At 39.6% G+C, this 23,546-nt stretch overlaps 2 protein-coding genes across 3 annotated transcripts in view; both read right to left on the minus strand.

Annotated features, from left to right (window-relative positions):
* Positions 1–85: 85 nt before the first annotated feature.
* LOC129719086 (GIGYF family protein Gyf) overlaps positions 86–23,546 on the minus strand; it is a 43,095-nt gene continuing 19,634 nt past the window's right edge. Inside the window, exons 2-8 of one of the 2 annotated variants that reach the window (XM_055670479.1) lie at positions 6,777–7,563; positions 6,562–6,717; positions 4,342–6,478; positions 2,056–4,281; positions 1,923–1,997; positions 1,603–1,757; positions 86–1,552 (exon numbers count right to left, since the gene is read on the minus strand). In XM_055670479.1, the coding sequence (XP_055526454.1) occupies positions 1,520–1,552; positions 1,603–1,757; positions 1,923–1,997; positions 2,056–4,281; positions 4,342–6,478; positions 6,562–6,717; positions 6,777–7,241 (5,247 nt within the window). In that variant the 5' untranslated portion in view covers positions 7,242–7,563 and the 3' untranslated portion in view covers positions 86–1,519. The remainder of the gene's footprint in view (positions 1,553–1,602; positions 1,758–1,922; positions 1,998–2,055; positions 4,282–4,341; positions 6,479–6,561; positions 6,718–6,776; positions 7,564–23,546) is intronic. The other variant, XM_055670478.1, reaches the window with a different exon arrangement.
* Positions 14,290–18,763, minus strand: LOC129719087 (organic cation transporter protein-like). Its single transcript, XM_055670480.1, has one exon. The coding sequence runs from the start codon at positions 18,359–18,361 to the stop codon at positions 16,619–16,621; it is 1,743 nt and encodes a 580-aa protein (XP_055526455.1). The 5' UTR covers positions 18,362–18,763; the 3' UTR covers positions 14,290–16,618.

Below are 23,546 nucleotides of genomic sequence, written 5' to 3' on the forward strand. Positions count from 1 at the left end.
TGGCTAGTTGTTGTTTGCTTTCTGCGTGCACGCACTCGATTCTTCCCTTAGCTTTGTGTAACCCTAATAGTAGCTATAGATGTAGTAATAGTTGCAATAACAGTTGTTGATTTTTTATTGTTGTTTTTCCTTCAACTTAAAACTGGGTTGAGATATATGCCTGTCTCTACTGGTGGCAGCTGACGATTAAAAAAAACACACATTTAGGTTTTGTTTGCTGATTGTTTCGATTTCTAAAACACTACCATATTTGTGAGGCGTCATCGCGAACGTATGCTATTTTTTAAATGTATCTCGTGTTTTTATCATTCTACGTTTGTCTATTAATTGCTGTGGGTTGGTTAGGTATTTTATTTTAATGTCTATCTGTTTAAAAAAAAAATTGAACCAAATTGAAATTCGTTGGGTGAGTTTTGGGTCCGAAATAGACTCAAATAACATATCAGATGTCACGGTTTGCCATAGTGTTGGTTGAAGTTCAGCGCTCGGACAATAGAAAGGTTATTATCATTGAAAAAAAAGTCGTTTATAACATATAATTGACTCAAATGATGTACCGTATGAAAATAGCTAATGGTTTCGAGCATGTTCGTTCAGAATCGAACTTTTAAAAATGAACCGTTACTAGATAGGATAGTTATGAAAAAAGTATGTACGCGAGTAGAGTGAACAATAATAACCCAACAAAGAGACGCTTTGTTTCCGTTTGCGTATGATACATATGAGAATGCTGTTCAAATAAAATTCAAATATAAAATAAAACTACTTTTCACATTCTTCAATTGATAAATAATATTCACAAATGTAAGTGTATCGTACACAGGGTTGTTCTTCGATAGGTTTTTTTCTCGGCATTTACAGCAAATGTCGCGATCTGAAAACCAGCTCAGAATCAAATCGACATTCGTTCTTCAAACCAAATGGCCATACTCCTTTAGGTTGTGCAAAGTAAGCACATCAATTCTCCAGGATGCATCCTGCAGCAACGATGGAAAGTAAGTCAAAAAACTTGTTTGATTACTGAGCCAAAACTAACACAAAAACACATGATGGATAGTATGCGAAAAAAAAAAAACTACTTTAAAATCTCTGCACATCGAAATCAGCTCATTGTTGACTAATGTTCAATCGATGACTACCTATCTTATTGGTTTTCATTAAGCTTAATGTTTGTTTTATATGTGAGTACACGGATCTATGTTTATGACGTTTGTTTGCTTACGCGATTCCAAAGCCTGAATTTTATCATTTTAGAGTAACCGAGTTTTTGCACATTTTTTTTCTATTGCTATAAACCGAACAAAAAGCAACAAAAAGCCTCACTTTTCTTGTGGCGCTGTTTCGTAAATGTGTGTTTTTTTCCTCTACTGTTTTGGTAGTGAAATGTGAAGGATGTAAACTTATTACGCTCCTTAGGCGTTATCACCATAATCACGATCACCCACGTTCAAGCGGTCCGGAGCTGCAGTCACCGAGAAACCCAGAATTCGATTATCCAGTTTGGTCATTTTGTTCTTCTTTACTTTTTTGCCCTTGCCCTGTGGGAAATAAACTTTCCGTTAGTTGGTATTAATTTTATTCGAATCTTTTACTCTGACTTACCTTGATTTCCTGGAAATCATTGGAAGAAGGGTTAATGGCCGGGGCCGGTTTACACATGTCGTCAATGTGAGCATTCTTCTGGCGCATCAGGTTTTTGTATTTAGAGCGTCTCTCCAGAAACTGCCTAGCGAATTCAGAGCATTCTTTGGTTTCACCTTTCGAAAAGAAAAAAAAAGCGTTCAAATTAACGACTGAATGGCTGAAAGAGTGGGCCACCAGTTTAATTGACGTTCAATTAAAAATGATTTTTACTTCAAATACAAAATTAAAACAGTCTCCGAATTTCATTGGTGCCTAAGGCTTGCAAACTCAAAACTCACCAAGATACAGTCGAATGTAATCCTTCACCTCAAACGGTGACTCAATATCTTGGAGAAAACCAACGAAAATTGGAACTGCAATAGAGAATAAATGTTTAAAACCATACGATACGAGCTGTAGAAGTTAACTCACTATCAACATTACTGTTAAGCGAAGTTAGCGCCCGGGTGCACCAGCCTGTAAACTCGCTGGTCTGATCCGGTGCCGGGGGACGTTCCTTTCGTTCGCTTCCAGCGTTGGATGGGCCAGCCGAATTCTTGCCAGTATTCGGTCCCTTGTTGGCAACAGTATGCTTGCCTTGTTGTTGCTGTTGATTCTTTTGCTGCTGCTGCTTTGCAGCTGCTACCGCATTCGAAGAGGAGACCGTCGAGATACTGCCCATGGTTTTGCTCTTGCTCAACATTTGCTTCTGGTTCATTGCCTGCTGCTGCTGCTGGTGATGAGCCGACTGCTGATGATTTTGCTTTTGGCGGCCGTTCTTAGCTGAAGGATTTGGTTCTTCCCAGAAACCACTGGAACTAATTATATTCTGTTCCTCTCCTGAATTTCCCCAAAGCTTGGTGGTGTTCCAGGTTAGAACGCTACCATGACTCTGCCAAACAGCCGTTCCGAGCAAATCATCTTTCTTCGCTTGTTTCGAAGAGGAAGCTGCAATTGCAGCTGCAGTTATGGCAGCGGCATTTTTCTCGCGAGCACGTTCAGCAGCAGCAGCTTCTTCAGCTTGAATCTCCGCCAAAGATTTGATGTTTTGCGGCATAATGTTCTGAGCGTTCCACTTAAGTTTGCTGTCGAGCTGAGATTGAAGTTCGATCATCTCCTGCTGTTGTTGTTGCTCCCGAAGAGACTGTTCCTGGCGGGCTAGGGCAGCACGTCGCTCTCGCTCCGCCTTTTGAATCTCAGCTAGGCTGGGACCACTATTGACAGTTTCGACAGCGCTAGCGGACCATGGCGCAACTTTGGTGACCGGTCTAGGCGTTTGGTGTTGTTGTTCCTGAATCTTGATCGCTTCCCTGCGTTGGACTTCCAGTAGTTTTGCCTTTTTCTGAGCTTCCAATTCCTCTTGTTTCTTCTTTTCCTCGAGCTGCTTACGCTTCATTTCTTCCTGCTGTTGTTTCTTGAGCTCTTTTTGGCGTTTTTTCTCCTCCATCTCTTTTTTGAGATTTATAAATTCACCCTGTTCATCATCTACATGATGTTGCTTATGCACCTGCTGTTGACTGGGGTGCTGCTTGTTATTTCCCTTCTTCGAGGAAGTCTTATTAACAGTGGGCTGTTCTTCACTGTCGATGTTGTTTACAATTTTGTTGTTCATCAGTTTGACATTTTGTTTCTCGGGTTTCACATTTTGCTGGAAGTGTTGAGCTGGTTGCTGCTGAATTTGTTGCGGCTGTTGCTGCTGTTGTTGAACCTGGTGTTGTTGCTGAACTTGAAGGTTGAAATGTTCATGTTCTTTTTTATCATCCGCTTTACCCGGTTTGGAGACGTATTGTTGTTGTTGTTGAGAAACAATGTTTTCAAGTACTTGTTTCTGCGGAGTACGTTCGAATTGTTGACTCTGATGATGATTCACTTGTTGCTGTGGCGGCAAATGTTGCGGTTGCTGCTGCTGCTGTTGTTGTTGCTGCTGCTGCTGCTGTTGCTGCTGGATTTGCTGCTGATGATGGTGATGATTTGTTTGTTGTTGCAACTGTTGTTGATGTTGCAGTTGATGTTGTTGCTGCTGTTGTTGATGTTGCTGCAAAAGTTGAGGCTGTTGAGTCTCAGACGCCAATTTTTCTTGATTTTGCTTCTCGACTTGCTGATGGTGCTTGAACAGTGAGACAACCGATGGCGCCTGGGGTTCGTTTGCAACACTACTTGCATTGACAAGGGGATGGCTGCTACTCATGTGTTGTTGGGGCTGAGATTGAGGTTGCGGAGGTATCAGCGAACCAAACGAGGAAGAACTCGTTGGGGGTAGATCGCCCCATCCGCTACTTAATGGGCGTAAGCTTGACTGTTGCTGCGGGGCCATTGACTGCGTTTGCAGCCATGGGGACATCAGCTCTACTGGTGCCTTTGCTGGGGGAACCGCTGCAGGTTGCTGTTGTTGTTTATGCATAGACAGTTGCATTAGTAATGACTGAATTGGATCATTTTCTATACTCTGTTTCGGTGCTGGTGGCTGCTGGGGTTGCTGTTGTTGTTGCTGCTGCTGTTGGTGTTGCTGCGGCGTCAAGTTTCCAATTAGGTTATGCTTCAACAGCATATTGGTACCAAGCGGGTGGTTTTGTACTGGAGGTTGATGATTGTAGCTAATGTTATGTATCAGCTGTCCAAGGTGTTCGTGCCCACCCGTAGAATCTACGTTTAGATTACCTGAAATTAAACAATGGCATTAAAAATTTTTCTATTAGTCTCAATTTTGTATCTTGTTACCTAACATAGGCCGTCCGGATTGGGGCTGCCCATAGTCGGATAGTTGTATTTTCTGGAACGCGCTGCTCAGACTGTTGGCTTTTTGTAGCTGATCTAGCACCGGATGGGGGCCAGATTGCGGTTGCGACTGTTGTTGTTGTGCTTGGGCTTGCTGTTGTTGTTGCTGCGCCTGCTTGAGATTGACTAGCGATTCTTGTGGTGGCACACCACCGAAAATACTTGCAGGGTTTGGAGGATTTGCGGAGCTGGCCGGCGTTGGAAGCGAGGGTGATATTAGCATGCTATCACTCAACTGTAGCTGGGCCATATGTTGAGCGATGATGGCATTTTGTTGCTCCTGTGATAACAGTTGCCAACCGTCGGCGGAAGCTAATTTTTGCATTATAATGCTCTGTTGGCGTAGCAAATGCAACTTTTTTGTAAATTGGAATTGAGCTGAAAGTTCCGGTTCGTGGGGCTGAGTAGACTGATGAAGATGTTGAAGCGTAGGGGCAGGTTTCTGTTGTTGTTGGAATGAGCTGCTCGGAGCAGAAGGTTGCGGAGGCTGCTGTGGTTTAGAGTTAACACTATTGCTTTTGATCGGTGGTATGTTCATCGAGTTTAAAAATGGAATGGCACCTCCACAGAGAGCTACAAGTGTCCCTAAAGTTGTGTAAACCTCATCATATGCGCGACGAACCGACAGTGAATCATCGAAATAACCCGCGCGATACCACTCGGTCATCTCCGATGCGGGAAATGGTCCTTGAACTTTACCTTGCGGATCCCTGTAATACCAAATATCAGTGCCAGGGTGAACCGGCGGTATTTGGGGACCCAGACCATGCAAGATAGAACGATTGACATCCGTCAATAGCATGTTCCGATTCCCGCTGCCTGTACCACTTCCTCCAAACAACTGTTGCATCGCAACTGGATCTTTAGGAAGCAATAAATTGATAGGAATTTGGGCACCCAATACCGGAGATTTGTCCATTGTACGTGGTACTGGAGCCGGATCAATATCGTTACCACCAGTGTATTCATCATCCATAATTAACTGAGCAACCATATCGTCAGCAACTTCCTGCATACGATCCACACTAGAACTAGAAGCAGACTTTTTCGGTTCGTCGTTACGCTGTATCTCCGGGTTACTATTATGACTTTCACTGGGCTTAGTACTGTTAACTGGATTGTTAAGATTCGTTTTCTGAGTATCATTCTCCACAACCACCTCGTGAGCACTCTTCGGAGTTTCAACTAGAGCAGGATGCGAATTAACGGACTCTCTGGACGATGACAGTGCCTTAAGGCTAATTGCATCATCTTTCGGTTGACTAACTTCAACGTCAATTCGCTGCTCCGGCACTGGTTGCTCCTCTTTTTTGACATCTTTCTGAGGTGCACCATCCGGTTCTTCATTCTCCGAAACGTGATTAGGTAAGTCTTCTTTTGTTGCACTACCTTCCTTCGAAGATGCACTCTTTCTTGAACTTGTTTCCGAACTTCCTTTCCGATCTACATGATTCTCCTTACCAGTTTCGTCCTCTAGCCTACCATCAATGTCGTTATCAGAATCGTGGAATGCTCCACTGGCATCAAAGCTTCCGCCATAATCTGAAGGGTTTTCCGTTGCCCATTCGGGGAGCTGATCTTCCGTGTCCCAGTTCCGCCTCGATGCGCCAATCGGAGCACCACTGTTGCTACCTCCACTTGTGTTTAAATCACCTGTTCCAGATCCGCTGAGTGCGGACATCCGTGGTTTATAAGCCCCCGAGTTCGGAATTACCCGCTCACTACTTGCAGATGAATGCAAATTGTTCAACCCACTAGATCGACCTGTTCCAGAGCCCTCATTTGTACCGCTGTCTTCTTCGCGCCAACTAGTCGAACGGGTCCACTTATCACGCAAACTTGACCCGGATGACAAACTATTGGCTGTATTGATACCGCTACTACGCCAATCCGTTGTACTTGGTTCATCATCCGGGCGAGATCTGCGCCAGTTTTCCGTGTTAGCCGGTCGGGGTCGGGCACCGAACTCCTTCCGAGGCGAAGATGTAGAACTATTCCAGTCTGTTTCGCTGTTAACTATGCCACTGCTACTACCGAGGGTTCCACCGGTGCCGTTACGTTCCAGCCATGGTCTTTCACCCTGTTTAGAAGTGTACCATTAGTATCTCATTTGGAAGTTGAAATTGATTTTCATCTTTGTTTCAAAAGAACAACATCACTCACCCTTCCCACGCTTCTGGACTCGTCGTCGTAGAAAGAGGTTGACCGTTGGTAACCAAGGTAGAGACCTCTACCCCGGCCTCTTCCTCGGTCTACCGAACCACCACGAGCCCCACGTCCTGGCACACCCAACGAAATGCTTCTGGACTGCCATACTCGCTTTAAAAAATAGTTGAGAATAAAAAATGTTGATGAAAAAATAATATAAAAGATCTTACCCTTGTATCCGGTTCTGGAACAACATCGTCATCGGTGCAAGGAGTCAACGCCAGTGGACATTGTACCTTTTCAACATACAAGTTTTTGAAGTTTACCAATATCTCTGGAGTTTTTACCGCTTTTACATCAAACAATGCTAACATTTCTTCCCTCCCATAACGGAACTCGGCCAGTGCGTAACGGGTTGTCGTAGTTACTGCTGCGGCAGCTGCAGCGGCGGCCGCAGCAACAGCAGCAACAGTATTGGCAGATGATAGACCAGTAGATCCGCCACCACCACCGGCAGAACTCGAGCTGCTGCTATTGTTGTTATTATTACTGCTGCTTTGATTATTGCTAGTGCCGGTGTTAGTAGTATTGTTGTTGTTGCTGTGTGGTGGTCCACCAATGCTGCTAACAGCGTTACTATCGAAGGTAGCAACTTTACGCAGCCAGGCAGGTCCGAAGTTGATGGCATCGCCCATTTTGTAGATGTTATATGTATCTTTTACCCGAAAGCACCGCAAATATCAACGAGGTCGAAAACTTTTTCGCTTATGTTTGCTTCAATAAACGGTGTGGAGTTAGGAATCCTCGCTCTGTTATTGCCACAGCTTTCCCTTTCTTACAATACTATACTGTTAAAGTTCCAAAAACACGTTTATATGATTTTTTTTGTTTTAATTTTCGAACTCTGCCCACACTAAAAAGCTGGCGCTATATCAGCTCACACGCCAACCGAACCCGCAATACTTTCCGGGCTCGTTACCGGAAACTAGAGAACCTCAATCGCCGTGGTTTGAAAATCTGTAAGAAAACAACAAATTTGAGTTACAAAATGTTTTGAAACAATTACACCTTCAAATTACAGTTAAAAGAATTTCACTCTAGTTATTTTTCAATTGTTGGAAAGAACTCTCAATATAACTCGCAGGTATTGCCTCATTGTTTTTTACCCTCGAAAGTGAATACAAGCTGCACAACATTAGATAACTCTTTGGGAATGCTAGAGATATTTTTCTTACTTTGCCGGAAACACAAAATCTGTAATGACTTTATCCAGAAAATTTGGATTCTTCTTCACCTCAAAGAAGGCAAACGAAGTTGAAAAAAAAACAAAAAGGGCTAATTTCTAGGAAATTAACTTCAAACACTTTTAATTCGGGTCCGTAGCAAAAATCCCAGAGTCTGTAGACAGAATCAGTTCATTTGTTTAGTGGCTTATATTTTTTTCCTAGCCTTTGCTTGAAAGCTTTGAGACATCACATTAGTCTAAGTTTATGGAAGCAAAAAATAATTGAGCTGTTGGAACGGGGAGACTGACAAATTTTTGGACACTGATATAGAGAAGTTCACATAAAATTATAGGTGTTTACTCATGTCGTCTGTGCTAGGCATGCTCGCATGTGATTGGTTCATTGTTCGTTGTTGTTTCTTGACACTTCATCAATTTTTACCGCTAAGCGATGAAATAATAATGGCAACTACCGTATAACAAAATTGTCCAACATTTTACCTATCCAACAACATATTGGTTATTGTTGTAAATTTTGGTGCCCTTGGCTAGGATTGGAATTGCATGTCTTTAGAGATTTAAATAAAATTTTCCGCAAACGTAGAACACTTTTGTCAACCAGTGCTATCAAATACAATATCGTTCCAATCGAACTAACAGCAATTTCATCATCACTCATCAAATTGTGCATCGCGGTGGTGGCGTGATACATTGGAATAATGATTCATTTAGATCTTCTTTCATTTAAATCGAATATTGATTTATGTCTACAACTAAAGCAATGCGATATGGAGGTCGATCAAGATACAGCACAACGATTCTGACTCTGATGAAATAAATCAGTTTTATACGGTGTGAACCCAAACAGTTATAAGCCAAATTTTAAGTTATAGATCTATTAGTATAAAACTGCTGACAGAATTTAGTTTAAAGTTAGGTTAATCTCCATTATCAATTGCATTTTTGCACTGTGGAACCTGTTTAAATAGTTCCTGACGAAGAGAAATCAATTTTTACCCGACCACATTTTTCAAACGCTTTGTAATGTGTTTGTCGTTGAGCGATAAAAACAATGACCCAAAGTTTTATTATCATGGTTGCTTCCGCAATTGGTTTCTGACGCGGTTGTCGATTGGGTGAAATTTGCAAAATGTCTTCGATTTCAAGTGTCTTCAAAGTACAAGAAACGGCGGGAACAGATGGGATTTTTTTTTTTATTTCGAGGGCAAAAATCTACTCTTTAGGACATTTGTACTTGTTTTCTTGAATGTTGTACAAGACAATTAAACATAAAACACAAACATAAATGAATTACTCACCATTCATGCCAGTGACTTTTATTGTTTGTCTATCAGCAAAGACAACTTAATTTAATTGTTTATTTGTACAATTACATTCATTTGACAAAGATAAGTCTTAATTGATAATAAGAAAAATCGTCAAACATTTCAACATCTTCGATGAGCATCCAGGAGCCGTTGTTGTGCCAATCACCGACGCCCGGCGAGACGGCTCCACCCAGGACCCTAACTCACGACCCGTGAATTAACGGACCGACGCCAACGGCTTATTTCCTCATGCGATGGAAGGCATGATCCCAGAGATTTTTCGCCTCAGAAAATCTCCCGGTGTCGGCTAGAATTGAATCTAGACCAGTTGGGTTGGTTTCTAAGTCTAGTTGAGCCAATATAGCTGGACAGACAATGTGGCCAGTCAGTAGTTTAGCAGTGAAAACAGCTTGGGCAATTTGACGGCGAACCTCAAGTAGACAACGTCGACAACGTTTATCGTAATATGACAGGTTCAGTGGATCTTACTATGGGAGATAACGAAGAACATGTCGCCCGAATTTTTCTGAACAATTTCCATTCTGTAGGACCAATTCGCATGGTATGGGCTCTATATCACAGAGATTCGAGGCTCGATCGCACTAGGGCACAGTTGAGTGTTTTTAAACATAACAAGTCACAGAATTCATCCGCAATCGACGGTTTGCTTTGGTGATATTGTTATTATAATGGTTATTGAATGTCAACTCGCTATCTAAGTACACTCCAAGATCTTTCACGCATTGTACACGGAGAAGATGCTGTGACGATATGGTATAATCGTATGCGATAGGGACACGCTTTCTATTGAATTAAATTATGTTGCATTTTTTAACACTTATTGTTAAGCAGTGCAACAACACTTCACGAACGTTTCAGATGCTCCTGTAGCTCAACACAATCGCGTAGGCCAAGTATAATTTTGAATATTTTTGTATCATCCGCATAAAGAAATCGACATGCGGGTGGCAACGAAAGAGAAGTGTCGTTTATGAAGATAGCGGAGAGTAGCGGGCCCAAGTTATTACCTTGAGGAACTCCTGACACGTTTGAAAAACGCCTCGAAACAACTGAACCTATTTTCACCCATACACTTCGGTTAGTCAAGTAAGATTTAAACCAGCGTACGGATTCTGATTGTTATTATCGTCGATATATGTCCGAATGCTCAGAGGAGCAGCTGGAACAAGGGGCTGACTGGAACTCTCGTTGTTATTGTATATTTTTCTGCTTGTAGAGCATTGCCATAGTTTTAAATGCACATAAATCTATTAGTTTTATTGACCACAATAATGTCCATTGCCAACACTTGATCGAACCCATAGTGCTCTGGCTTATATAATCGGACAATAGACTGTATCGATGTTATTCAGAGATAACGAGAGTATAGGGAACTCAATCAGATACGCAACACAACAGACTCGTTGTTTCTGCGTTTGCGTCGTTTTGACAGTTCGATCATACATTTTCTGTCAAGTTTACATCATCAGAACGTGGCGTTTGGCGATCGACTGGATGGATGACCGTTGGCTGATAGAGATGTGCAACGACAGTAGTGGAGTGTTCACTAGCCTAATACATGCGAACGTTTTGATGGTAGGGTGGGGCACTAGATCGGCATAAACTTGATTCACTTTGGCATATATGAGGTAAGAGTCGTTTGAGAACTTTTGTTCATGACATTTGACAAATCGCATGCGAAAGTAGAAAATGCTATGAATAAAAGTTCGCAAACTAGTTTTTTATATATGAGCAAGATCGCGCGAAAGTGACCTATGGTCGAATATCGACCATTTTTGATTTGAATGAAACTTTGCACACGTATTTGGCTTAGCAAACTGAGCATTTTTCACAGATGGAGATTTTTTACACCCACGAGTTACATTCTAAAAGGGCGTATGCCTTTCGGCATAGGTTTTATTCGAAGCATTGTAACCCAGAAACCGTTGGTTGTATAGAAAAACTGTCTGAGAATGAGTTGTAGGGAATTAAAAATGCACCATAAAAAAATATACACTGTACAAAAAAAAATTTTTTTTGACCAAAAAAAATTAAAAATAAACATTAAATTTCAATTTAAAAAAAAGAATATATTTTTTTATGGTAGATTAATCTTTATATGAAAATTCTAATTTAAACATTTTTCAAAATATTTGTGTTCTGATGATTTTAAAAGATGCAGAGAGTCATTTTGAATCAAAAAGCTCTTGGTAGTAAACATTCTAAAGGCATCGGTTTTCGAATTTTTTTTAAATTTAAGCTCAATAAATTATTAATATTTCGGAAAATACACGTTTTTTTATTTTGTCCATGGTTCTCCAGCAAAAACCATACGTTCATTGGAATACTTGATCAAAAATATACACTTAATTCTTTGACAACAAAACGATTGGATAAATAACTCAAGCGCTAAGCCTTAAGCAGGTATTAGACGACGCAAATACTTGCTATTTTTGGTACGATTTTTATTTGCACAAAATAAAATCTGTATTGAAAAATAGCAAATATTTGCTTCGTCTAATACCTGCTTTAGCCTACCTACACGTTCCCCCTTGCCGAATGTTTTATAAAAAAATATGTTTGTCGTGCAACACTACCTACTTGTTTACTAATAATAACTGTTTGTAAAGTACGCAACCAATAACTACTGGGTTACCTATAATATCTTTTTTCGTATATAAATACGATTGCACTACTCCAGATGTGTTAGTAAAAGTTTGCATTTTGTGAAGATGAATGAAGTGAAAATGGAATACACCAAGCCCAAATGCTGTAAACCCTTTCCTGATCATCGGTGCTCATCAAGCTTACGCAAATTAAACGAAAACGTTATTGCAAAATTAAAAATATTGAACAGTCAAGCTCATTTTAATACGTCTTTATCAATTTGGGATTCGTGTAGTTATTGGAATGATAGTCAAGCCACCATTCATCCCTTCGTTGTTTACTATTCAAAATCTGGAACACTTAAGAATATCAGCTTCATCATAATATCGGAAGTACTCCATCATGATACTGTTGCGGTTCAGGTGTTCATTGCCAAATTAATGAGTTTTTTGAAAACGATATTAATGTCTGATGGAGCAAGTCTTTGCAAGTTCAAAACAAAATATAACGTCGATGCAGAGTGGATGACGAATCATTTACTTATGATGTATATAAAATATAAGGTGAAACTAGTTCTGTAAAGTATCTATGTCATAAAAAATATGTTCCTAAGATAATAGAACACGAAAATAAGTATTTGATTTCTATATATATTTATATCACTTAAAACAGAATGTAACTCATGGGTGTAAAAAATCTCTCCACCTGTGAAACATTCTCAGTTTGCTAAGCCAAATACGTGTGCAAAGCTTCATTCAAATCAAAAATGGTCGATTAAATTTTCGCGTATTTCCAGGCGATTTGAAATGATTTTGCTCATATGTCGATGGGAATTTAAGTTTATGCAGAAGTGGTGCCATACCCTATCAGACTCAGACTTCTGAGAATACACTGGCGTAGAGAGGGGGGGGAGGTGAGAGGGGGGGAGGGCGTAGAGAGCGATCCACCCCGGGTGTCACCCTCTAGGGGGTGACACCCATGAGGAAAATTTTCATACTGGTCACCTTCAAAAAGGTGACATCCGTGAGATTAATTATTAATTAGGTAGAGGGCACGGTAAAACTTTCGAAGATTATATAAATTTGCTCCTAAGGGTATAATTTCAACCAATTTTTCAAAAAATGGTAACTTTAGCGCAATTGAAAACGAACGTGCTAACTCCCACAATTTTTGATAAAAAAATTATTTCACTGCAATCTGATGGGAAAGGGGTGACACCCAAATTTTCCGCCCCGGGTGTAACCCGGTTACGCTACTGTAACGATACGATCTACGACTGAGTAGTATACAAGAGAAGTCATTCTGCAAACAGCCCAATGCTTCTGTCTATTGTGTTTTGTATAATCGAGATTAGAATTTACGTTCTCATTTTTTCAATGCTGGACCTCCGGTTCCGTCCTTCAAGACTTTTCTTCATACAAATATTAAAAAAAACCTCGTCTTCCCTTAAAAATTGCGTAGGGTATCGGCTCTATTATCGGCAGGTTTGTCCAATTATTGTCCGGGGGGTTAATGAAGTTACAGAAAAATAATCTTTTACAGAAAGATGCTCTGCATCATGAAGAACCATCATGCAAGAAACTAAAACTCTAGGACATCGTTTCTGTCCCGGACGATAATAGGTTAAATCTGACGATAATAGAGCCGATACCCTAGTTCATAAACGGCGCAATCAATAAATGCCTTGTCATAGTTAAAATTTCGTCGTTACAAACAAGAATTCTTGTTGTATTTCATAAAAATTACTTGCCTTTGTTCGCTGGGCTTACAAACTTGTCAGCCTGTAACAAAATTTTTCGTAAATTAAATGAAACATGTTTTCGATGCTAGTTATAGTATATATTATTTATTATTTATACAGGTTGTTTCGAGAGACTAATGATCAATTTCAGAAGGAAAATTCCTTACGTTTTTTTTTCAAATGGCACTAGATCTCGACGTTTTATGCGCTTTTAGGTTATTTGACATCACATTTTTTTTTCGAAAACCGAAATTTCACATACACCGACCCCTCCCCCCCACTCATCTTGGGTGATTTTTCGGATTTCAAAAAGATCAGACTTCAGTTGCTTTGTGCCACCCCCTTTTTATTCCGATTGAGGTGAAATGTTGCACAGGGTGTTTCTGTGTACATTTTGTATGGTTTTTTTCCAAATGTTCTGGTAATTTTTTCCCATACGATGATTGGCACCCTACTGTGTAGTACTCGACACTTCATGATTCAGTGTGAAGAGTTTCGTTATATGGAAGCAGGTGTTGGAATTCAATGCTACGGTGCATTTTATGCTACGGTGCCTCTTACTATCGTTTGCTAAATCATCGTTACTGTCGCTGCCATCGATGCTAGTCATGAAAAGTTTATCGAATCTGTCTTTTTTTTTAATATTTAGTGATCGTTTGACAAGCCAGTTAGAGAAAATGAGATTGCACAGCAATTGTTCCGTACTTTAACAGTTTTTTTCTAATCATGAATTATTCCGCGAGTAAAATCATGATTTATGAGATTTCCCCAGTTGATCAGTTAAAGTGTGCCACGGAATTTCGGAATATTAGTTAGTAACAACGTATACAAGGGATACATAATTCTTGGTTGATAGCTACATATATGTATTATGGTTTTTCAAAATGATCTCGAAAGCAATATTTCTCTTAATATTTAAATAAACTATATATATTCAAAAAAATTGATGTGAAAACAAAACCTGCAGCAGACTTGAATATTTGTGTTAATACTTCTACCTAATTATGATGCAGAATGATTATTCATAGCTGTAATGTAACTGCTTTCGGGCCTTTGTTAATGTTTTAGTTTGAATTGATGGCTAATCAAATTTCGTCTATTAAAACAACCCTGAAACCGATAGTATTCATATAAACGCTCATATGTCGTGTGAACACATACGGAGAAATCAAATTCTAAACAATTTATATCGTCTTCATCTTCTTAATTTGAGACAGCTGCTTAATTACTTAATTGTTAATAATGTTCCAAAGAAATTTTATCGTCCCAATTACCGTACGCTTGGAAAATTTATTGGAAGCAGAATAGATCAGCAAAAGCAATACAACATACATCTTTATCTTATCACCAAAAGATTTTCGGTTTTTTTAATGATGAGGATGAGAGTGCACAATTTTAATATCAACTTAACTACAATTGTTTGACACCTTTTTTCTACTACCAAGTGAATTCATTTGAGAACGAAGTGTGCTACTAGCTCGAGGATGTTGACCTTACTACCTTACAAAAAATAAAGCAAATCAGCAGCACACTTCGCCGTTTGAGTGTGAAACTATGAGTTCAGGATGGTTTGTATTGAATAGAAAAATAAAGCCTAGCTGTAGCAGCCGTTTTGTTACCAATAACACGTGTTTTGATTACTAACTAACAATTACAAACTGCACCGCCGACTGCGGAACAAAACACAAAATAAAAACAACTTAAGCGTTAATTGGAATGTATGATCGGCTGGTGACACCAATTCTAGGCAGAGCAATCAATTCCGAACTTCTCGGCGCTTTCATTTCAAGTTATGATTGGCGACCATTGAATGATTTTTGATTTTTAGTTGCTTCTTTGCCGTTGCACCGTTACAATTGGTATGCACCATAATTACGGACTACTGTCGATTCTGGCAGCCTATTTTAACTACGTTGTCGCTTGCAGTGCATGATGAACGATGGCAACCAAACTATAATTGTTGTGTGTACGGTCGTTTCATGCTAGTTTAAGCCACTTGGAAGAAACAACCACGTTTTTCATGGTTTATTTTCCGTGTTCTGTTTTGAAATTCTTTCGCAGTGAAGTGGCACTTTAGCTTAAGGCATTCACATTCGTAGTAGAGCGATGGGAACAATTGATAACTCATACATAGAAAATGTAGTTGAAACATATATTTTTTGATAGTCACGTCAACTTTTTCACAATCGCTTTTTTTTAAATGAACTTTTTTCAATTTTAAAGAAGAGATGGCAAAAGGCTGAAAAAGCCTTTTATAACGGTACAGATTTGCGAATGTTTTGTAAACGACGGTAATAAGTACTTGAAGAGGCTTCATGCACTTCAGGTGGCTGTTTTTTCGGAAACGTTTGCCTTTTAATTATGATTTATTGGGAATTCCCAGCAGGGTATGAGTTATCCTCTTTCCCTTTTTCGTAAAAATGATTTCGTAGTCTGATCTTTCTTTGATAATTTAAAAGCTGTTTCGTGTTAAAGTGCATTTTATTTCACGGAATACGTTCAATTTCAGGTCGGATTTGGATCCATAAGCATATGTGTAAATTGTATTTTTGTTTTTTAATAAGTACCACAGTATTCATATGTTTTATTCAAATATATAAGACAGCTTTGTGACAAATCGAACATTAAAAAAACATTGTATATTTGACTTGAACAGCTGTTGCTGCTTTCATTCCCGACAAAGCACAATTTTCCTCAGAAAAGTTCAAAAACCAGTTCGGCAGTTTTCGTAGCAAGAATACACACCAGGACGCGAAGAAGCAAAGGTAAATGACTGAACTATTATCCCATTTCCCTCGTTTTTTCTGCCATCGTTGGTGCGTCAATTGCGAAGCAAGCATCAGATCAGATGATGAAATTTGACGAAAGCGAGAAGCAAAACATCGTACGATATCTTCCGTCGTTGGCAACCGAACGACGAGAAGAGGAAAACTCATTTACCTTCCTTTTTTTTTGACTACACGCGGAGCGAATACGCTCCAATTCAACAAAGCTGTTCAGAAATCGATGCGATTAAATTGATAAGCTTTTCTCGGCACTCTCAACTGAATGTTTCACTCATACTTATAATCTACAATTAAGTATCGGGTATTGTTTACCCGAGTAATCTACATCTACGAATACTTATCATAAAAGTACTAAATGCCTACACGCTCAGTGATTCCTATTTGTTCAATGTTTTTCATCTTTATGTTCAGCAACGCTGGCAGGCGATTTTTCTTCACCGCTGGAGTTCATCACTACAGCACCATTTGAGGCCGCAGCAGCAGTATTCAAACCCTGCAATTCTTCCGGCATTTTCTCCAGGTCTCGATCCACCTCACTAGGCACTGTTTTCACCTTGCCAAAATTCTCACCATCGGCGATGGTTTCCGGTAATTTTTGGTTATGCGTTTCCGGTAGCAGCAGTGACAGCAAACCTCCGGCGAAAGACATTGCACCAAATATGAGCAAGGGAAGCGGCTGCCAGTAATCGCCGAGCAGATTGAAATATGGGGCCAAAATTCCACCGACACGAGCCGATGTAGAGGCGGCACCGAGGGCAACATTCCGGATGACCGTCGGAAACTGCTCAGCTGAGAACACGTAAACTGTGCCGTAACTGGAAGTGATAGCAAGCTTGCCAAGCATAGCCATAACCACAATCAACCAGGACAGATTGTCCGGAATGAACATTGTAGACAGTAGCATGGTTCCAGCGAAAATCATACAACCACACAAAATAGTACGCCTTCCCCAACGATTTAACGTGAGCAGTAGGAAGGAATAGGCTGGAATCTCCACAGCCCCACTGATGACAAAATTCAGTAGCGGGTTTCCTCCCAGGTTGTTGGTGTTCCAAGAGAGACCGTAATAAGTTCCACTGTTAACGAACCAATCGAAAAAGATAAGCAGCGCTTTTCGGCGTAGATTTGGATGCTTGAAGATATCCATCAGGGAAGGTTTTGGTTCATTTTTGTCGGTCTCTAGGGCAACTTTGTCTTCTTCCATCAGTTGGTCCAGGACATCTGCGGGAACAGTGACTTTGTTGGATTTTGCGACTTTCTGGATGAGAGTGATAGCTTCCGCTGGACGGTTGTTAGAGATGAGCCAGCGTGCAGATTCCGGAATAAACCACCAGTAGGAAAGAAATAGAATACCCGGCAGGGTAAGCGCAATTTGCAGTGAGCGCCAGTCGTGAATATAATAAGCAAAGGCTGCGGTTAACATGTATCCAACCGAGAAAAACATCATACAGACAACACCGGCATACAGACGATCTTTGGGGCCAACCATCTCCATTGCTATAACATAGGCCACCAAGAATACACCGGAAGTTGTGGCTCCAACTAGAATTCGAGCAATCGTGTAGGTGAAAAATTCCGGAGCTAATCCCGCCAGCACTCCGAAGATCACTTGCGTTACCAAAGAAGCAAAGAAGATCGGTTTTCGTCCATATTTATCTGAGAGGTAACCGAAAACAATACTGCCCAACATGACTCCGACCATGAATAGAGAGTCTGCCGAGGCTCGCAGCCAATTTCGATCGCAAACCATATCCCACTCGGTTACTGTACTGCTTTCATATCGTGATCGATCATAGATCCAGTGGTTGCAGCTGACAACTTCTTTGGCCGGTGTTCCACCCCTCAAATAGCTTTCGGTGAAGTTGACATCCAAATAGGTACATGTGGAGTACTTTTTAGTAAATGAATCCATAGGATACGTCATAGCTAGTACATCAGGCGGCAGCTCGTACGTGGCATTATCCCCCTCGAACGGAAGCTTACATCGGTAGTCTGGTGTCGCCAGTAGAAAAACTCCGGCCAACTTGTGGAATGCACAGCATATCGCCGGTAGGCACAATAGTACGTAGATTTTTTTCTGGTACCGTCCAAAGCCTCCCAGATGGGTTAAAACTTCGTCGTATCCCATTGTTGCGAGATAAGAAAATATCGATTAGTTTTCTCTCCGCTGCACGCACTTTTCTCTCCGAATATAACCGCACCCGGTACACTTTTCCTCTGGCCTTAACACGTCGTGCACGTTTTTATTTTCAGCGTATATACAGTACTGTTGGCACCGTAAATTAATGCACCTAAAATAGTCTGCCAGAACCAAAATAGGCCAGTAATGCCGTCACTACTTCCAATTCACTACTTGTTCTTATGAATGAACCACTAAAAATAGGCTTATGCCGCTGGACCACTATTCTCTATGCTCGAACCGGGAACCACATCGGACGATTGCTCAAAAGCGATCTACACCGCACGCGTGTTGTCGGAAGAATGCAAGCAGGCGCTCTCGCAGCAGTAGTCACTCTCGTCGTGACTCAACCAGCCAACCCATGACTTGCATGTGGTGAGACTCTCCATGCCGATAGGAGAAGGTAGTCGTCGTACATCCACCAGCAACCCTCCGCACCACTCCGGTCTATCGAGACGGGGAAAATTTATTACACATTCGAAGGGTTGCTAGATGGCTAGGGACTTACGATGGTGTTCGTATGGCCGTTAACCGAATAGTTGCCAGCTCTCATCGTTTTTTTTTCAAACAAAATTTAACGAAATATTTTTTAATTGTATACCATGTTTACTCTTGGGAATAAAAATTGCTATTTAAAATTTAAAAAAAGCAGAAAAGTTTGTTCATTATCTGATCTGTCAATTTAAGCAGTCAGTTAATTCGAGTTTCTATAATTGGCAGCTCGAAATGGGTTTACTCTAATAGCTGCATAGGGGGTTTAATTTGTAAGAGGATTTAATAACATTTTATAATAACATAAATAACATAACTTGAATTTTGAAATTTTTAATAACATAACTTGAATTGTTTTCAATACCATCATGTAAATAGTGGGCCGGTCTCAGCGGAAATTGCTCATTTTCATTTCTTCTTAGCATTATAAATAAAAAAGCTGCATATTTATTTTTACTTTAAACTGTGTATGGAAAACAAAATTTTTAAGATATGATTTTTACGAAGAATAAAAATGCATTCGAAGTTTAAAACACCGTTGTTTTCAATATTTATACAAATTTTCAGATAATGTAGTCTTGCGATGTTCATTTAACAATAATCTCATGAAATTAAAATCGTACAGGGTTCTTGCTTTTGTAGATTATTCAGCAGCAATTTATTTTAATTCTGCTTTTCGAAGATTTGTTCACATAAATGTTTTTATTGAAAATTTACATATTTATGCTATGATAAAAGTTGTAGCCATTTTTGCATGCCCTTTCAGTTGGTCTCGAGGTATGAATTTGGTCTAAAAATTCTGTTTTTTTTTATATCTAAATCTACTTTATTTATCTACCCTCTTTATATCTCTAAGCTGGTCTCGAGGTACGATGCTGGTCCAAAAAGCCAGTCGTTGTATGTTTGAATGCCGGTTCGGAAGAGAGACTGGTAGTGTCAATAGGATCGTAGTTCTAGCTCCGCAATTATCCTGTTGTACACTAATAACGGTTGGCTGCGAGGTCTGTGTAGACATGCAAAATTTCAGCTTATTCGTGCAGCAGCCTCTTTCCTAGACCCTTGTCTAGTCACGAAGTTCCATTCCCATAGACAAGCAGAATCCGATGCCTAGTTCGAAATAATTTATTTTTCCTACATTTCTTCGCTCAAATAAAGTGTTGATATTACACACCTTGTTTCCCATGGGAAAAGACGGCAGCGATTAAGTAGATTATGTTTAATAAAATCAATCAATCTATGCTTACGATAACTTTTGTATTACAAGTTCCTGTCAAAGGTCTAAGAGATCAACTCAGCCTTTGCAATTTGGGAAGTCGTGCTGTAAAGCAATCAAAGTTTTACTTTTTTGATCGATGAAAAAAAGTTCAGGTAATTTTCGACATCGTTTTTTTTCTAATGCCAAAAGTCTAAGAAATAAACGATCTGATGTTATCAAAATACAGTGATCACCCGATTATACCAGTACCCGATTTTATCTGCCCCCGATTTTATCACCTTTTTCACCCGATTTTATCATCATATAAAGTTTCATCAAAAAAATATCATTTTGAACTGTCTTTCTATTAAGATTCAATATTTTAGTACTTTTGCACAGCTCTGGGTAGAATAACATCATTCTGGACATAGTTTAAATTGAAAACTCAACCATTGCAGTGGGTTATTTTGGCGTTTTCGTTCGATTAAATAAATAGTGATTTAAGCCATAAAGTATATATTCATATATTTTTTAAGCTATTAAACAACGCATCTTCTGATATAGAAAAATGGGTGATGAATTCACCTAAGAGTTAGATAGAAAATTTCCGTCTTAATTTGATTGAGATAGACGCATAGTGTCTTCAGCAAATCTCTTACATATAACGAACCATATGAAGTTTTCTTTCAAAAGGCACTAAAAATTCCAATTTTCGTTCTAACTTTTTCCCACATTTTTCCGAATTTTTAGACCTTCTACAAAGTTATCAGCCTTCAAAAAATGCATCTCTTTGCAAAAAATATTATGTTTTATCCATTAAAATAAACAAGCTATTGGCCATATAATAATATTTTCAGGGGTAATTGTCCGTCCACCATCTCCAAATCTCGCAATTATTCACAAGTGGCAGTTCCACTGTCAATTAAAATACAAACTTTCGTCTTTTCAAGTCTGTAGACAGCATCTTCGATTAATTTTTATTTTTAAATTCATCGATGTTGTTTCAACTACGTCATCGATTTCTTTTCTTCTGTTTTCAGTTTGCGGGTGAATGAAGAAAAAAAATGTATTGAAGGGATATTATGTGACAGGGCTATCAGTATATACATTTAGGGTCATTTCTGATTCCTCCTCCGTTACCTTAGCAAATAGCTGAAAATCACGAGAAATTAAGTTTTTAAGCTGCTTGAGATATGTACGACACTAAGAGCAAAACTTTACAGCTTTATGCAAACACTAGTACCTAACCTACGAACTAGAAGTGAAATTTATGTTTTACTTATATTATAGCCCTCCCTTCTAGAGGAGGGAGGGGTGTCAAGTTACCATTGACATATTTCTTACTCCTAAAAACCTCACCATCCCAAATTTGGTTCCATTTTCTTGATTAGTTTTCAAGTTACGCAAAAGTTTGTGTTATATTTGTATGGGAGCCCTCCCTTTAAGGAGCGGGAGGGGTCTCGAGCTACTCTAATAACCTTTTCCGGCCTCAAGAACCCCTACATAAAATTTTTTACACCGATTGGTACAGTGGATTCCACGTCCATAAGGATCATATATAACGGACAGACAGATACAGACAGACGTTTGATGCATTTCCAAGACGTTAGGCTTAAAAAATCGATTTTGACGATTTCATGAGTCTGCCTTTTTTCATCGGTCAAATAAGTGAAATTTAAACCGCTTTGAGGCACGACTTTCAGAAGCCCGATTGACCTAAAATTTTGCATGACGGTTTTGTCACTGGGTATGGCACTTGAGTGCTGTAAGTCGAAACGATCCTACTGACACTAACAGTCTCTCCCGAGCCGAGACACGAACCTATGACGACTGGCTTGTTAAGCCAGCATCGTACCTTGAGACCAACAGTGTGTAAAAATGTCAGAAAATTCAGAAAAAACAAAGGCAACGTGGTTTGCTTTTCAACCCCACAGACCCTTTGTGGATTTTCGTGGTCTTTTAACGTGTTTAAAAACATGAGATCTGCACTAAAATCAAGTTTGAATGGCAACAATGACAATGAGAAAAGGTTTCGGGTTGGTGACACATTATTACCTGCTTTATTTCATCATCAAAATAGTTGAAAATAGTGACTTAATGGAGGAAAAAGTGACTCTAGTTGAATTGTCTCGAAAATGGAGACTTTTTAGTGACCAGCTACGAAATAGTGACCAATTCACTAGAAAGTGTCTTGCTACCTGACCTGTGATTATTTTAAAATTTGGATTTGTTATATTTAACATGGATGACTGAAATTTATACATTTTCCAATAGGATTCAACAAAAAATATTTAAAAAAAATTCAAATTGAAAAATGATGTATAACATATATCAAGTTCGCTTCCTAATCCCGTGTCAAAACCATTTTTTGGCTTCCATATGCAGGAGTGTACGAATACGGAATAGCAAAAGCTTTTCTAGTTTCGCACCTGCTCCGAATAGAGAAAATTTGCTATCAGACAAAACACTCAAGAATGAATGCAATCGAACATTTGTATCGTCTTTACCTGTATACAGAATTTGGTGTTCGACATAGTGCCAGGAGTCTGGAAAGTCCAATCCGAAACCAAATCGAACCGGAATCTTTAAAGTCCTATTTTCTAGCGGAACGGACCACAATCCAGCACCTGCCGGGCCTTCACAGGGTCAACTGTCTTCAATTTTCTTGCACTTCCAGCCCGCCGTTCGATCGTCTGGGACTCCCTAAACGATTTCACCACTTGGGACACAGTTGTATGGGCGATTCTCAGTTGTCTTCCGATCCATCTCATGGTCGCAATTGCATTTTGCTTGACGGCGCACAAAATTCTCTGGCGATTTTCTTCTTGAATCGACGAACCACTAAACCGATTGTTATGAAATTTTGCACATGTAAATAACACACTTTAGGTTGATTATACCCAGCTTTTCATCATTTTTTAACCACGGATAAAAATGGAGCATTTTTATCGAGTATCGGCCTGATATTGAACAGTTAGGTCTACTGTTTTAAAGAAAGAGCTTACTTTTACAAAGCTTCTGGACGGCTGTCGTAATTTCATGGAACAATATTAAAGTCGCCTTACATGTGATTTTTACATGGCGTTTATTCGAAATTACATTGCATTAAATTTTTGGTAAATTCTTATTCCTCACAAAATGCATTGGTTTTGGTGAATAGCTTTTCTGATTTTCAATTAACATGATATGTAATCGCATATTAGTTTTTTATTTGTTTTATTTGACAAAACTAACACATGCACACAACTGGTTGGATACAATCAAACCGCTGATGAGGAACAAGAACTTACTTTGGAATTACAATATAGTTAAAATAATCTTTGAATCTTTTTCTCAACTCCTTTTTTTTATCCTCACGTATTTTACATCGGTCTAATTTCGCCACTTGTTGTGCCAATCACCGACGCCCGCGGAGGCGACTCTACTCAGGACCCAAACTCACGACCC

Source organism: Wyeomyia smithii, chromosome 1 (genome assembly GCF_029784165.1).
Source record: "Wyeomyia smithii strain HCP4-BCI-WySm-NY-G18 chromosome 1, ASM2978416v1, whole genome shotgun sequence".
NCBI classification, from domain to species: Eukaryota; Metazoa; Arthropoda; class Insecta; order Diptera; family Culicidae; genus Wyeomyia; species Wyeomyia smithii.

Bases quoted from the DNA above. Each gene is read 5' to 3' on its own strand.
- LOC129719087 (XM_055670480.1), bottom strand. From the start codon at position 18,361: ATGGGATACGACGAAGTTTTAACCCATCTGGGAGGCTTTGGACGGTAC.